The 15,260-nt window shown below is 32.6% G+C and overlaps 1 protein-coding gene across 4 annotated transcripts in view; it reads left to right on the top strand.

Annotated features, from left to right (window-relative positions):
* Positions 1-15,260, top strand: part of CNTN5 (contactin 5) — a 1,295,471-nt gene that overhangs the window by 1,007,812 nt on the left and 272,399 nt on the right. For all 4 annotated transcript variants that reach the window (XM_025420999.3, XM_025420992.3, XM_049098649.1 and 1 more), the window contains 2 exons: positions 663-792; positions 3,495-3,645. In XM_025420999.3, coding sequence (XP_025276784.1) covers positions 663-792; positions 3,495-3,645 — 281 coding nt within the window. The remainder of the gene's footprint in view (positions 1-662; positions 793-3,494; positions 3,646-15,260) is intronic.

Here is a 15,260-nt window from a genome sequence, read left to right as displayed (position 1 = left end):
TTTTGAAATGTGCTCTTGGCTTCACTTGACCTCAATTTGCACATGCATAGTTTTTTTGACTTCTGTATTAAATTTTATCCAAAAATGAAGTTAATATGTTTGATAATTAATATCAAACATAGTTAATAATTTTATACAGATTCCAGTTAGTAGGCAGTTTTTTCTAAATTTGTTGGGAGGTGAGAAAAAGGCAAACTTCTGACCAGATTAATATAGTAATGGGATTCTTGTTTTGAGTTGGGTTATTTTTAACTTTGATCCCACTTGTTTACAGTCACAATTATTACCAAATGCCACATGTGAACCTTCTCTTCTTCTGTAAAATGAATTCAAATAAAAGTTTCATCTGTTGATTATACTTCACAAACTGAACAAGCATACCAAACAAAAGCTTCTCAGTATAAAAACAAAACTAAAACTAAAACGCATAAGAATAACTACAGGAAAATATAGTTATAATATCTTTTCTGACCAAGAAATAATTATAATTTACAAAAGGTATTTTATCATAAAATAATGAATAGTAAATTTGTACTGCTAAGTTGTCAAATAATGCTCAACTGCATTCATTGGAGGCTTTTGGCCCTTGGTCTAGGAGAGAATAACTGCAAAATCTGTATGATTTTTTCACTTTCTATACCTACTTTTTTATTTTATTACAGAATAGGATTGAGATGGTTAATGGAGTATTGATGATCCACAATGTGAATCAATCAGATGCTGGAATGTATCAGTGTTTGGCCGAGAATAAATATGGAGCCATTTATGCCAGTGCTGAGCTGAAGATTCTAGGTATACAATTTCTAAGCAGATAAATAGGAAGAATGTGTAGCTTCTTTTCATGCTATAATTCTTACTATACTAAAGCTTTTTGATGTGATTATAATAACCTATTTCATGACTTGAAATACTGTGTTTTGCTGATACATGTTTTTTAAGCTTAAGGGGACAAGTTTACATTGTATACAGTTTGTCCCTTAACTTTTCCTTATAAGGTCTTTCTAACTTTAGTTTTAATAAGTTTATTCAATATCTTTTCAATGATATGTAAAAATCACCTAAGCAATATATGTTAAGTTAAAAAAAAAGAATATGTTGAGGGCAAGGGATCATAATGTACATTTCCAGCAGCCCTTCCATGTTCCCATAACAATGCTTAATATTTACTCATGAAGCTCTTACCTAAGAGTAGGCAAAACAACACTCCAAGGTAAAGACAACAATCCAAGGTAAAGCACTTTCTCATCATAGGATATCAACCATTATCATCATCCTTATAAGAAAAGGATAGCTTTTCTGAGGCTGAATCCAGCTGTCTTGGAGGGTTGCAGCTTTGATAAGGCACTAGCACTTCACTATTTAAGTACTACAGGAAAGATTCCATGCAGTGGAATAGGCTTCCCAAATTGAGCATGTTTGGGCCACTGAATGGATTTCACTTTTTCACATTCTAGTTTCCTCAACTTTGGTCTGGGATGTTTCTAATACAAAGAGAGAGACTTAAGTGATCATAACTCATTGTTTCCCAAAGTCAGCAAGAACTCACTACTTGCTCTGCACTACAATTCCCAAAGCACAGTATTAACAGAAATACTCAAAAGCTCCAGAATTGGGGAACTTACCATTTACACATTAGCTAAATGTAACACACTATAAATCAGCTTATTGAATTATGAGTGTTTGCACTTGAAATTTCTCCGCATTATAGTAAACCCATCTAAGAAAGATACATGAGTGAGCATTACCATTTCCTACAGCCTAAACAATCAAATACGAATGTATTTTCATGTCAGCTCACACTCCAATATTTCTGAATTAAAAAGCTAATTCAGGGGTGCCTGGGTGGCTCAGTAGGTTAACCATCTGACTTCAATTCAGGTCATGAGCTCAGAGTCCTGGATCGAGCCCCATGTCAGGCTCCCTGCTCAGCATGGAGTATGTTTGTCTCCTTCCCTTCTTGATTTGTGTTCTCGCTCTCAAATAAATAAATAAATAAATAAATAAATAAATAAATAAAATCTTTTAAAGCGAAAGCTAATTCAGGCTTCACCTAGCTGGTAGTTTACCCAGAAATACTCTCAAATATGTCCTTTTCTCATTCACTAGACATATTTTCAAAATTACCTCTTGTAAGTTCTGTTCCTAGTAAGCAAGCAAAATCATTACCTGCAGTCACAAAAAGTTCCTTCACTTTTCTTTCAATTCTCAACCCATCTTAATCACATACATATCTTTTTTTGTATATATATAGCTTTTGGGTTTTCTTATTTATTTGAGAGAGAGAGAGGGCAGGGGAGAGAGAGAGCACAAAGGGGGTAGAGGGAGAGGGAGGAACAGACTCCCCAGCTGAGCAGGGAACCTATGAAGGGCTCAATCCCAGGACCCTGGGACCATGACCTGAGCCAAAGGCAGACACTTAGCCAGCTGAGCCACCGAGGTGCTCCAACATGTCTTTTAATATTTTTGTGCCATGCATTATACTAATCTATAATAGACATAAAATACTAATGAAATATCCATTAAGTTATCAAAATTGACTTAAATAAATGTCTCAGATACAATAGACTTTTAGACATATCTCTCAGGTTTCTGTAAGTCTCAGAAGTATCTTTGTGTGTGTGTGTGTTGGTCTCTGTGTCACATGTTCTTTTAGTCCAGTGTCCTCAGCCCACAGCTGCGCAACAGAATTAAATTGTGAACTTTAATTAAAAGTAACATCATGTAAATCTAGTGAAAACAATATTAATATTAATGAATGATCAGACCTAGTTGAATAATTGCAAACAGTGAAATAAATCTTTTAATTGAAACTTAATTCAATTTTTAAAAAACATTTAATTTTGTATAATATTAAAGTAAAATATGCATTAAGAGTCATAGATAGGAAATGGGTAACACATGATTATCTTCTTCACACATGGCCTCCATTTTTCCAAAGGAAAGCTCCAAATAGGGGATCCCTGGGTGGCTCAGCAGTTTGGCGCCTGCCTTTGGCCCAGGGCACAATCATGGAGTCCCGGGATCGAGTCCCACATCGGGCTCTGGACATGGAGCCTGCTTCTCCCTCCTCCTGTGTCTCTGCCTCTCTCTCTCTCTATCTATGTCTATCATAACTAACTAACTAACTAAATAAATCTTTAAAAAAAAAGAAAGGAAAGCCCCAAATAGATGTTTTTGACCAGCCCTTTTATCTTCTGCTCAAGGTGCTCATTAGTCTTTCACAAGTAAAATTGATAATCATAATTAAATTATGTCATATTTTGAAACAATCTTTGTCTATGGGCTCCACAGCATAGAAACCATTACCTGCCAATTAAAGCAGCCAATAAGATATCAATTAATTAGTTTCAAATTTTGAGTTAGTGCCTTTTACATGTGTAGATTCCTGTGATTTTATTAGAAATGTATCCTACAAGAGTGCAAAATCTTGATGAATCATCTATTAAACGTTATTGCCATTGCTTCTGGTAGAATTAACATTTTCGTTTTCATAGCTTCAGCTCCTACTTTTGCACTGAATCAACTGAAGAAAACAATAATTGTTACCAAAGGCCAAGAAGTCGTCATAGAGTGCAAACCTCAAGGCTCTCCAAAACCAACCATCTCTTGGAAGAAGGGAGATAAAGCAGTGAGAGAGAATAAAAGGTTAGAGGTCTATTTCATAATTTAAACTCATAAAATCAAACTTTTTGAAGTTGCAGATGATACAGAGTATACAAGAAAGAGTTTGCAGTATTTTGAATATTTCATGAACAGATTAAAATATGATTTTGTCTATATAGTGATTGAAAAGAACCCAAAGTTCTATCTCAATCAATATGGTCAGACTTCTTTGCCTCCATGGTGTTTTATTTAGCACCAATGGGAATTTCACCAGGTTATGAAGAAAAAAACACATTCATTAAGCTAGTTATTTTTTATTTCATCTTGAATCTGCTGATTTGGAAATTCACAAGTTATCTATAAGTTTTAAAGTTTCTGTTATTATTTTAAGGTTAATATTTTAAAATGATATAAGCATGGATCTTTTGGATAATGACTTTATGGCAGAGTACTTTCAAGTGAGATTTGTGTCTGGGTTTGCTGGGGTTTTTTCAGTCTTGTTTAGGCAAAATAATATAGAGTTACTTTAGTTGCCATAGGCAAATTAGAAATATGCAGAGGAATATTTAATGTGTAAAGATTTGTTTTTAGTAAACAAAGCCAAAGGACATCATAGGAGTACAAATGGGGAAAAATTATGAGAGAATCAAATCATCATAGGACTATGTATGCCAAATTCAAAAGCCCAAGCTCTACTAATCATTAACATATTGGCATTGCAAATGGTGATTCAACTTTGACAAAATAATATCTTCTATCATGTTGAAATAATAAGGTTGCATAGGTCATTTTAAAAGTTTGTTTTTCATTTGCTATAAGGATAAGGAGTTTATGTCTTATTTTATGTCTGTCTGGATCTAAGTTATCATACAGTATAAGATAATATAAGCCAGGAGTCCATTTGAATAATTCTTTAAGTAATTTGGGAATATTTTGAAATATTTGAAAATTTTCTTTAGAAATTTTTTTTCTTTCCCATTCTAACCTGAGAAACACTGACTTAAATAACCCATTTCAGATGAAATAACTTACAGACTGATTGGGTTTAGTTCAGGCACAAGGATCTATTATGCCTGGAAAAGGTGACCACCTGGGATTGAAATGGGTTATGTTGGGTATTTTGTTTTGAAAGAAAATATCTTTGTTCCTTGGGGCAGGGGTCAGGGCAAAATCACAAACTGTGAGATCAATACTATATATGATAGAATTGTATTTGGTTGAATTGCATATAGTAGAATTGAAATTTTTTTATATTGATGCTCATAGAAATTTAAACAAACAAAAACAAAACTTGGCACAACATTCTTAAAGCAGAAGAGAATATTTTTGTATAATAAGATCAAATAATTTAAACTGATTATCATTTATTTTGAATGCACTAAAAATTTTTATATCATCAAAATATATTTGTCATATTGGTGCAAGCCACTACATCTGAAATGTGCTACTTTGTGTTGTTTGTAGGTGCCATTTGAGTCTTGTCCTATTTATTTCAGTTTACCATAGAATGTTCCTCAAAAAGTATTCATAGACATCATATGATGAGCCTTAAAAATTAGGTAGCATCTCATTTGTCAAAGCAAATATATTGAGAGAGGAACAGGATTATGAATTTTCTGTTACAATAAATATAAACATACTAAACTTTTTTTCCCATAAGTTGAAAAACAGTTTGTAAATTTTCCAGTTTTCTTGATTCCTTTTCTCCTCACTTCTGTCCCCCTCAGACTAGTGAGACAAATATACTAGCTTCAAACTCAGGTCACTCTATTTTCCAAAAGTCAAATTCTTCTGGTCAAAGTACCATTCAGGAAGGAGACTAAAATGTGAAATATTTGTATTTTTTTAAGAGTTTATTTTTATTCATGAGAGACACACAGAGAGAAAGGCAGAGACACAGGAGGAGGGAGAAGCAGGCTCCATGCCCATGCCGGGAGCCTGAAGTGGGACTCGATCCTGGGTCTCCAGATTCACGCCCTGAGCCAAAGGCAGTGCTAAATCGCTGGGCCACCGTGGTTGCCCCAATATTTGTATTTTTATTTTTCAAGTAAAAGCAAGACTGGACCACATATAATCAGCATTTTGCCTACTCCAATCTGAATATTGTTTGTAAACTCTGATCTATATGTTAATGTTTGTTAACTGATTCAATTTAATAATTCCAGAGGAATCTTTACACTTAAGATCGACAGACACACTTGCAAAATATTGTTTCAAAATACTGTTTTTACCAATATACAATTTGTTACTTTATTGTGTAGTGCCCGGTTTTATGAATAATATACTATTTAGATATAAAAATATTAAACATCCAAATATTAAAATAAGAGGCTAAGATTTAAACAATAGACAAATTCCATCAAAGCAGTGTGAGAAGGCATATGTAGATATATGAAAAATCATGCATTATAAAAATATGAGTGGAAATTTGAAAATTAAAATTTAAAATGTACACATACATTTCTTAAAATAGAATACCAGTTACTTATGACACTTTATTTTTTTATAGAAATTTTTGTTCACTTCTCTCTGTTACAAAGCACACCAACTGATAAGAGTTGTGAATATAAATTTAAATGGAAAAGGAAGTACTAAAAAACTGTTAAGGTTTTGAAAAGTTTGTGTCATGTATATTTCACATTAGGAATACAAATTCAAATCATGGTTTATTTTCATGGAATACAAGTATATTTATCATTCATGTGACCTACATCAATTAGGTTTTCCACTCATCAACCTATAATAATTGAAAAAAAAATGTTAAATGAATTGGTCTTGTCTTTCATTCACAATTTTCAATTATTTTGAATTCATTTCAAATTAAAGATTGAAACAGCAAATGGCAATTTCCTATGTGGGCTATAGAGACTAGTATTATATTGGAAGAAAGGAGAAAATAAACAACGTATTATAAAAGAAACATTCAAAGTGAAAAATACAGCACTTTAAAAAGCATAAAATTATGTGCAGAGCAATAGCACATTGTAATGAAAGATGTTAATTGCAGAAGTATGACATTTTATTATTTGAAAGCATGTCAGAAACTCAAATTAAAAAATAGAATTTAGGGCAGCCTGGGTGGCTCAGCAGTTTAGTGTCGCCTTCAGCCCAGTGCATGATCCTGGAGACCCGGGATCGAGTCCCACATCAGGCTCCTTGCATGGAGCCTGCTTCTCCCTATGCCTGTGTCTCTGCTTCTCTCTCTCTCTCTCTCTCTCTCTCTCTCTCTCTCTCTGTGTGTTTCTCATGAATAAATAAATAAAATCTTTAAAAATAAATAAATAAAATAAAAATAAAAAGTAGAATTTAAACCTATGCTCAACTGCAATTTAACTCTAAACTATAAATGCAATGTTATAACAACAATATTATAACAACTAAAGGTTAACAATTGATTATTTGTTTTATCAACAGACTACCAAAGGTCATATTGATTTCTCTTTTTTTGCCAAATTTTTATTGAATCTTTCAAATTTTGTTTTTTTTTTGTTTGTTTGTTTTGGAAGGGGATCTTGTTTTTTTTTTCTTTTTTATATTTATCTGCTCTACTAAAGAAATACATAAATCATTATCTTAAAATTTAAAATTTGATGAGTAGTAACTAGAACATGATATGAATTTTAGAAGAACTCTGATTAACAAAGAAGTTGCCAAAAAAAACAAAGAAGTTACCTACTTATATATTACAAAATATTTCATTCATTTTGTTTTGAATGATGCAAATAAAGTATATATGAAAATAGGTTATATTAGAATTTGAGTTCTGTGTAGTTATTTCTTGTTTATATCACAGAATGTTCAATATGAACTGCTTCTCAAACAGTAAATCATATTAGTATTGATAATGATGATAACTGCTAATAAATCCATAGCACTTATAATTTATGAAGCACTCTAACATTGTGGGTGACAGTATAACTCAATGTATAAAGCAAGACTCAGTTGCCCTGATTATCCTGTAGACTATGAGTTTTGCTTACTTATAAAATTATTTCCTTACTTATAAAATTTGAATTCAAAAGAATAACCACATTGAATTGTGAGACTTGAAATAAATTTTGTAAAGTACACTGTCTGATGTAATAAATGCTCAATGAATGTTATCTGTGATGATATTGATGTGCTGTTGCTGATGGTAGTGGTGGTGGTGATGATGATGGTATCATTCAAACTTTTGATTCTTTGAATACTAATGTATATTTCTGTTATCAGAAAGTTTTACCACTCCCCTTTCTTTCTCCAGTAATTAAGGGAATGGATTCTAAAGATTTGAGTTATTATCTGGGATTAAAGGAGTCTTTCCAGTCCTCCATGTGATAAATATGTTATTCCTTAATCTATGTCTTTAAATTGACATTATTTGTCCATCAGAGCCTCAAATCTACACATCATCATTCCTGGCATGGCCATTCTCATCAGCCTTTCCTACTCCTAGTCCAGTATCTCTCAGATAGTTTCTGATAGCAGACTGAACATTCAGTTGTTCCATAGTCTGCATTATAGGCCATGTGCAAATAGGTGAATATATGTAGAGAGTTAATGAAAACAGAGAAGCCTTTTAAAGATTTTTTTTTTTTTACTCTTTGTCTTTGTCTTTTATTTTTTTCTTTTAAGGAAATTCCAGGTTTTGCCTCGTCACTTTTAGAGATCATCAGCACACATCCATTTAGATTTATCAATCATGTCCTTTTTCATACTAAACTAATAAGCTCCAGGAGTACTAAGATGTGAAATGTTCCATGGAGATTTTTTCCTCTAGTATACTTTCATTCAAAATGTTCTGCTCATCAAACTCATATTGGATTTTCACTTCAGCTCATTATTTCCATTACTTGGCCATTAACTTTTGTTAAAACATAATCACCCAGAAGCACTCCAGCAGTGCACAAATATTAAGCCTTCGTTATTACATGTTCATTTTCCTGTACTTTTTGTGGACAATCTTGGCTAAAATAAAGAATACATAGTTTTTGGTAAAGACACAGGTTTTTTGTTTTGTTTTATTTCCCTTCCATCTGCACATATATAAATTATTATGGAACGCCATGGAATATGCCATACATGTTTAAAAATTACTTACAATTCTTGAAATACCAAACTGGTTTAAGAACCAGTTTTCATTTCTAGGCAGAGGGGGGTACCAATTATAGAGATAATGGACTATAACTCAAATGTCTCCTAAAGAAATCCTGCATCCAAAAAATAAAAAAAATAAAAAGTATCCTATGGAGGGACAGTATTATGGTGTAATTTTTCTTTTATGGGACTGTCCAAAGTCCTTTGTAATATCCCCATCCTCACCAAAGGAGCTTCAGAACAGTGAAATTTTCAACTTACTCATTTAACACATGCAGAAAATTGTCCTTGAAGTACCCATTAGTTGACTTCAAGTGAGAATTCATGTTGTGTTTATTTGGCAAAAATGATCAGGCTTACATACTGATTCACAGATATATGGAAAAATTTATATGTAGTGCATGCCCTAAAGGATATGGTTACTGAGGGGGAAATAGGGTATTATTTTTCTAAAGAAGAGGAATTCATAGGGATAATTCGGGTCTTTTTTTCTGTCCTTTTGTTTCCATCTATGTGCTGTGTTTGCTAATGAACAAGCTGTTTTGTTGTTTCCTCTGTGACAATATCTTTTGCATGTTAAGAACAAAGAACAATGTAGGCCCTAGATAACTTGTTTTGAGGTTTGTTTTTATTTTGTTTTGTTTTGGGTTTTTCTTTCTTTCTTTTTTTTTTTTTTTTTGGTGTCTAAGAAATTGTATAATGAAAGAAAATGAGCATTCATATATCAATAATATGTCACTTCACTTCCTTTGTAAATTAAAATCTATGCTTTCAAAGGAAATAAAATGATCAAGATGACATTATTTATCTAAAGGAAGAGAAGATTGATAACTGACCTCACAATATTTAATATCTATGAACTGCTTACAATATACAATGTGTTATCACTCAAGGATGGTGACTTATTGTTCCCTAGCTCCATCAAGTTTAAGGAGATGACGGAAAAGAAGAAAATGACCTCACATTCATTGTGGATGAAGTTAGGATGCTGACTTCTGGTTTCAATGAAAACTAATGGCAGAAAGCTTTGCCTGATTAACCTTCACCACCTTCCCTTTAAAATGCTAGTAAAAATACAAAAAGGGGGAAATGCAGTCTAGCAGCACTAGAAATTATGACTATAGATAAATTATTGGCCTCTGAGAGGAATCAGTCCTTCAAGTAAAAATGGGCTCAATTCAGAAATGATCAATAACTTGTTCAAGTCTAGACCTCTGAAACTCAGAAAAATCAATAAGAGCCAATAGAGGGAATCTTTCACTAACCTCCACTTTATTTCCCTCTACTAAATTCAGTAATTGAGCCTCACTACCAAGCTTGGCTTGAAAACCTGCATTGCACAGAAACCGTTTTTAAGGTGGCAAAACATTACTCTCCCTATTCTACTCTATCAACATTAAATTCAAAATAAATTTGGAGATTATGAATCCAGCATGGTGTGAGAGAAGACATAAATCGTAGGATTTATGTGATTCATAAATAAACAATGATGTCAATAAGCAGTGATATAGTTGAAGAATACTGAATATAGATGAAGAATATTGAAATTCATGGATTCTGGAAATCGTATAATTATATATACTACTTTTAGCCAAAGAAGGATTACACACTGTTTCAAAATTTTCAGGAGTCACGTTACCTCTACATAAGATGTGAGAAGATGAGAAGGAACATTTTGCTTTAGTCTAGTTCAATTGCATTAGAGCTCTACTAACTTCTGAACATTTGATATGGGTTTGTTCAACTGACTAGTGCCAAGATTTATGTCCAAGGAAGAGACTCTGGGGCACTGACAGAAATAGCAAAGGGACATAAGGAAAACCAAAAACCATTTCCAACAAATAAAACCAGGTTGGTAAACATGGGGGCACAAAAGAGTATAAAGCACAGAGACTGTAAATATATTATAAATTGTTTACAGGTTATCTCGAAGAAATAGATTATGTTCAATTGTAATTTTGTGCTTTTCTGTATTTTACAAGTTGTATATAATTATTGTATGTCATTGTACATATACAGTAGTATGTACAATGCAAATTATTATACTAATTATTTATATTAATTAGTATAAATACTAATTATTTATACCCTGTGCTTATAATCTGTAAGGAAAGTTAAGGTAAACATTAAAATTTGTAGAAGAAACATTCTTAAGTTAAAATCACATATATTTCTAATCATAAAATTCAAATAATTTAGTTTTGATCTGAACATATGAAAAGATAAAAATACTAATCCATCCCGCTACATTTTTTCCATCTTCAAAGAGAGAAATTACTTGATTTTGAAAACAGCTCAAACTCCTTGGCCTAGTCTTGTAGAGGTGTATTACAGAAGAATTGATGTAATTTGCCCTAGAGATTCCATTTTAATTCCATTCGAATATATCCTTCTCTTATTCTACCATTCTTTCAAACAGACAATTGACAAACCTTCACTCAGACAATTGACAAACCTTTACTCAACAGAAAATTAGATTTTCAAACTAATTGAAGTATATGGTTAACCATTCACCCTGGGTTTCTCTCTTTTCCTTCCTTCCTTCCTTCCTTCCTTCCTTCCTTCCTTCCTTCCTTCCTTCCTTCCTTCTTTTTCTTTTAAACAATGCTGAATTTTAGGTCTTTAAAAAATCTCAAATAGCAAACATCCTAAATTACGCTTTTCATTCTCCTCCTTCTCCCTCCCTACATAAACCATGCCTTGCCATAAAACCAGAAGAATCTTTCCAAAGCACAGCTTCGACTGTGTCATCCTCCTGCTGAAGCTACTGATCTGAATCTTTTATTGAATACATCCATAATCCATGAGTATACTTGAGGCTCTCCATATTTTTCCACATTTACTCATTAATGATCTAATAAATATAAGGTTGAAATGTGAATTATATGCCATTTTTTTGTCTGTTAAAAATGAGTGAAAAACAAGAATTTCAAATGATTCTACCTAATATCTTAAGGACCTACATGTCATAATGCTTGGTGTAGGAATGGAGTTATGAATAAAACACACAAAGTATTACCAGCATGGATTTATTAACTATTCAGCTATCTTTCTCTCTGCATGTGTCTGTCTCTACCCAATTCTGTCCTCTCCACAAAAAATCCTAAATATTGTAACTTCAAACTACATGGATACTCACAATTCCTCAAAACAGATTCTTCATTTTCTTACTTGATAACCTATACTCAAACTTCCACCCTTTCTCTCCTCACTTCCACGTAGCTTGCTGACCCCTCAATAACATTTGAAATCCTAACTCAAAGGAAAACTTTTCCTTTAAGTTTTCTCACCACTGGAAATGCTCAAGCTGACATAATTACCAAGATGCTGCAGTTAGTGGGAAGTTAGATAAATGATTTAAGTCAAATTCTGACTTTTAATTTAGTTTCAGTATGTTCCAGTTCACAACCCTCTTATTTAGATATTGTCATCTCTGACATATACATTTTGAAATTTAAATTCAAAGGGATAAAGTGACTTCTTCAAAGTCATCTATCACAAGTTTTATAACTAAGCTTGCTGTTAGTCAATGATTCTGTGATGATACTAACAATCAATTGTTTAGCAATGATGCTGCATTTCAATCTACTTGGAGAATAGTGATAGAATTCCTTCTCAGAGTGATAAGGATTCAGTTTCCCAGTCTATACTCAGAAGCTGTATGATCCACTTCATAAGGTGTTTTCACACATACATACACACATATTCCTCACAAAAGTCCAAAAAATCATCCAAATAAAGAATCTAATTTAAATATAATTTTACTTACAGTTAAGAGACATGGTGCCCAACTGAAAACTAACATACAGTGGCCAAATTTTCATTTTACCTTTATTTTTCTCTTTCCACATTTTACTTTTTGATAAGCTAGACTAATCTGGTATTGATTGGCAACCCAATTTAAGAAATATTTATTGTATTTTTTCAATGATACATTGATCAATTGATGAAATATTATAAGCAAAATAATTCTAAAGATGGGGTGATTATGATGTTTTTGCTCTGTGCTTTTATAATTTTCCCATGATAGATCTACACTGTTTTGAGAGGTATTCAATGTTTCTTCTTTTTTTTTTTTTTTATTCAATGTTTCTAAAGTTGATCTTCTTCAGACAATAAATAACCCCACATAATTCAAATTTACTGAGTAACAATGTGCTCACACCATGCCAAACATTTGAATGGGAATGGAAAAGCAAAAGAACTCTCACATTTTCAAAAGATTCAAATGAGATCAAGTAGAATAATTTGATCTCAAATCTTCAGATTAATGACATCTATTTGAATACAGAAGATATACATGTAAGAAAGCCTCAAATTATTTGTTGATAATATTTCCCAAATTTAAGGTTACAGAAAATCTAAAAGTTCCTTTTCAACCTTTTTTTCCTGATTTTACCACCAGTTTTTGTTTCCACTTTAAACAAAAAAGTTAAATATAACAAAACAAGCCTTAACTCTCAATGGAGATAACACTGAAGAAGTCAGTTAATTTAAACTGTAAATGGCAACAAGAAAATCCTGGCTCTGTTGTGCTATGAACACCTCCAGTTTGTAGCATTAGATCGCTAGCTAATTACCAATTTAGCAAACAGTTAATAAATTCCGCTTCTAACAATGGTTCATTTACCCCAGTTACTATAAATTGCTGCATAAGTTGCCTGGTTATGCTCTCCACATAGGCACAAGTTGAACAATTCATTAATTGCTTAAAGGCTTTTCTTTTCCAAAAGCCCCCCAGACTACAACTTTCAGCTTAATTTGTCCTTATAACAAACAACATCTAAAATACTTGGGAACGCAAGCATCTATATATGCTACTGACTGATCCTACCTTCCCAAGTGACTCTTCATTGAGTATACAGTAGCGAAAGAGATAAGATTCTGAGAATGTTTAGAAGAAAGTATTTTATAATGGAGGTTTTTAGCTTCCTCTGAGAGTTACATAGTCACTTGTTTTCAGGTTTTGCATAAATCACGATCTAATTAAACTATGGTTGATTCATAATGGAAATTAGAATGATTACCTTGATGATAATAAAAAACAACCTGCAGATCATTTTCATAAAAATAACCTAAACAAATTTTTATTGTTAGCACGCTTATTTTGTTTTGGTTGAGTAACAGAATTGTTTATGAATTGATAAATACATAGATACAAAGATAGATAGATATAAAAATATAAGATGACCGCTATGTTTTTAGTTGTATATGGAGGTTTCAGGGTACTGGTTTGTTTTTTTTCTCTCTTTCTAATTGTAAATGGTAGCTCTCCTTCTCTTTTCCATAATATCATGTTATCTAGACACTCTTCTATTCAATTCTATTTATTTCAGTGTAAACAAAATTTTATTCAAAATAAATTGGAAATATCAGAGAGGGAGACAGAACGTAAAGACTGCTAACTCTGGGAAACGAACTAGGGGTGGTAGAAGGGGAGGAGGGCGGGGGGTGGGAGTGAATGGGTGACGGGCACTGGGTGTTATTCTGTATGTTAGTAAATTGAACACCAATAAAAATAAATAAATAAAAAAAAAAAAAAAAAAAAAAAAAAAAAAAAAAATAAATTGAATGTAAGACACTATACCAGTCATTCCAAGACAAATAAGAGAGACTTCCATTTCCAAAGGAGGCCTGCCTAATAGGCAATAAAACTAATGCATAGATAACTATAACACAAGATATTTAAGGTAATAATAACATAGGCTTATTAGCACAGGATACTTAATAGATAATATTTAGGTATTATTAACAGGATATTTAAGATAATGATAAAATAACTACCCTTTATGGAGAGCTGGCTATTTTATGTATGCACTACTTTACTTCAATCTTCACAATAAAGTAATATTGTAAGGAAATATAATCATTCCTGTTTTATTTATTCTTATTTATTCATTCATGAAAGACACAGAGATAGAGGCAGAGACATAGGCAGAGGGAGAAGCAGGCTCCATACAAGGACCCCAATGTGGGGCTCCATCCTGGATCCCGGGATCACAACCTGAGCCAAAGGCAGACACTCAACCACTGAGCCACCCAGGCATCCCTCATTCCTCTTTTAAATAAAATAATTGAGTCACAAAGAAATTTCCTAAGCTAACACACATAAGAAATTGGAGAATCGGAAAGAGAGCTTAATTATCTTTGGATTCAAAATCAGTTCTGGTCTATTCCATTGTACAAAAAACTTTGAGAGTTAAGAAAAAATAAAAGAAAATCTTATTGGAAGATGAGAGAAAACAGGAATGAACTGCCATTTGAAATGGTCCTTGAATTTTGGATTTTGACACATAGAGGTACAATGTATTTTATTTCTTTTTAAAGATGTATTAAGTTTTATTTGAGAAAGAGAGCCTGTATGAGTTGGGGGAATGTGGGGCAGAGGGAGAAGGAGAAAGAATCCTCAAGCAGACTCCCTGCTGAGTGTGTAGTCTGATATGGAGCTTTATCATCACAACCCTAAGATCATGACTTGAGCCAGAAAAAAAAGAGTCAGATGCTTAACCAACTGAGACAACCAGGTGCCCCAGAGGTAGAATGTGTTTGAGAAAGACAGTTCAGAATTTGCAAAAGAAATC

The sequence above is a fragment of the Canis lupus genome, chromosome 21, assembly GCF_003254725.2.
Source record: "Canis lupus dingo isolate Sandy chromosome 21, ASM325472v2, whole genome shotgun sequence".
Taxonomy (NCBI): domain Eukaryota; kingdom Metazoa; phylum Chordata; class Mammalia; order Carnivora; family Canidae; genus Canis; species Canis lupus.
The sequence above is the reverse complement of the archived record's forward strand: the minus strand, read 5'-3'. Positions and strand labels throughout refer to the sequence as shown.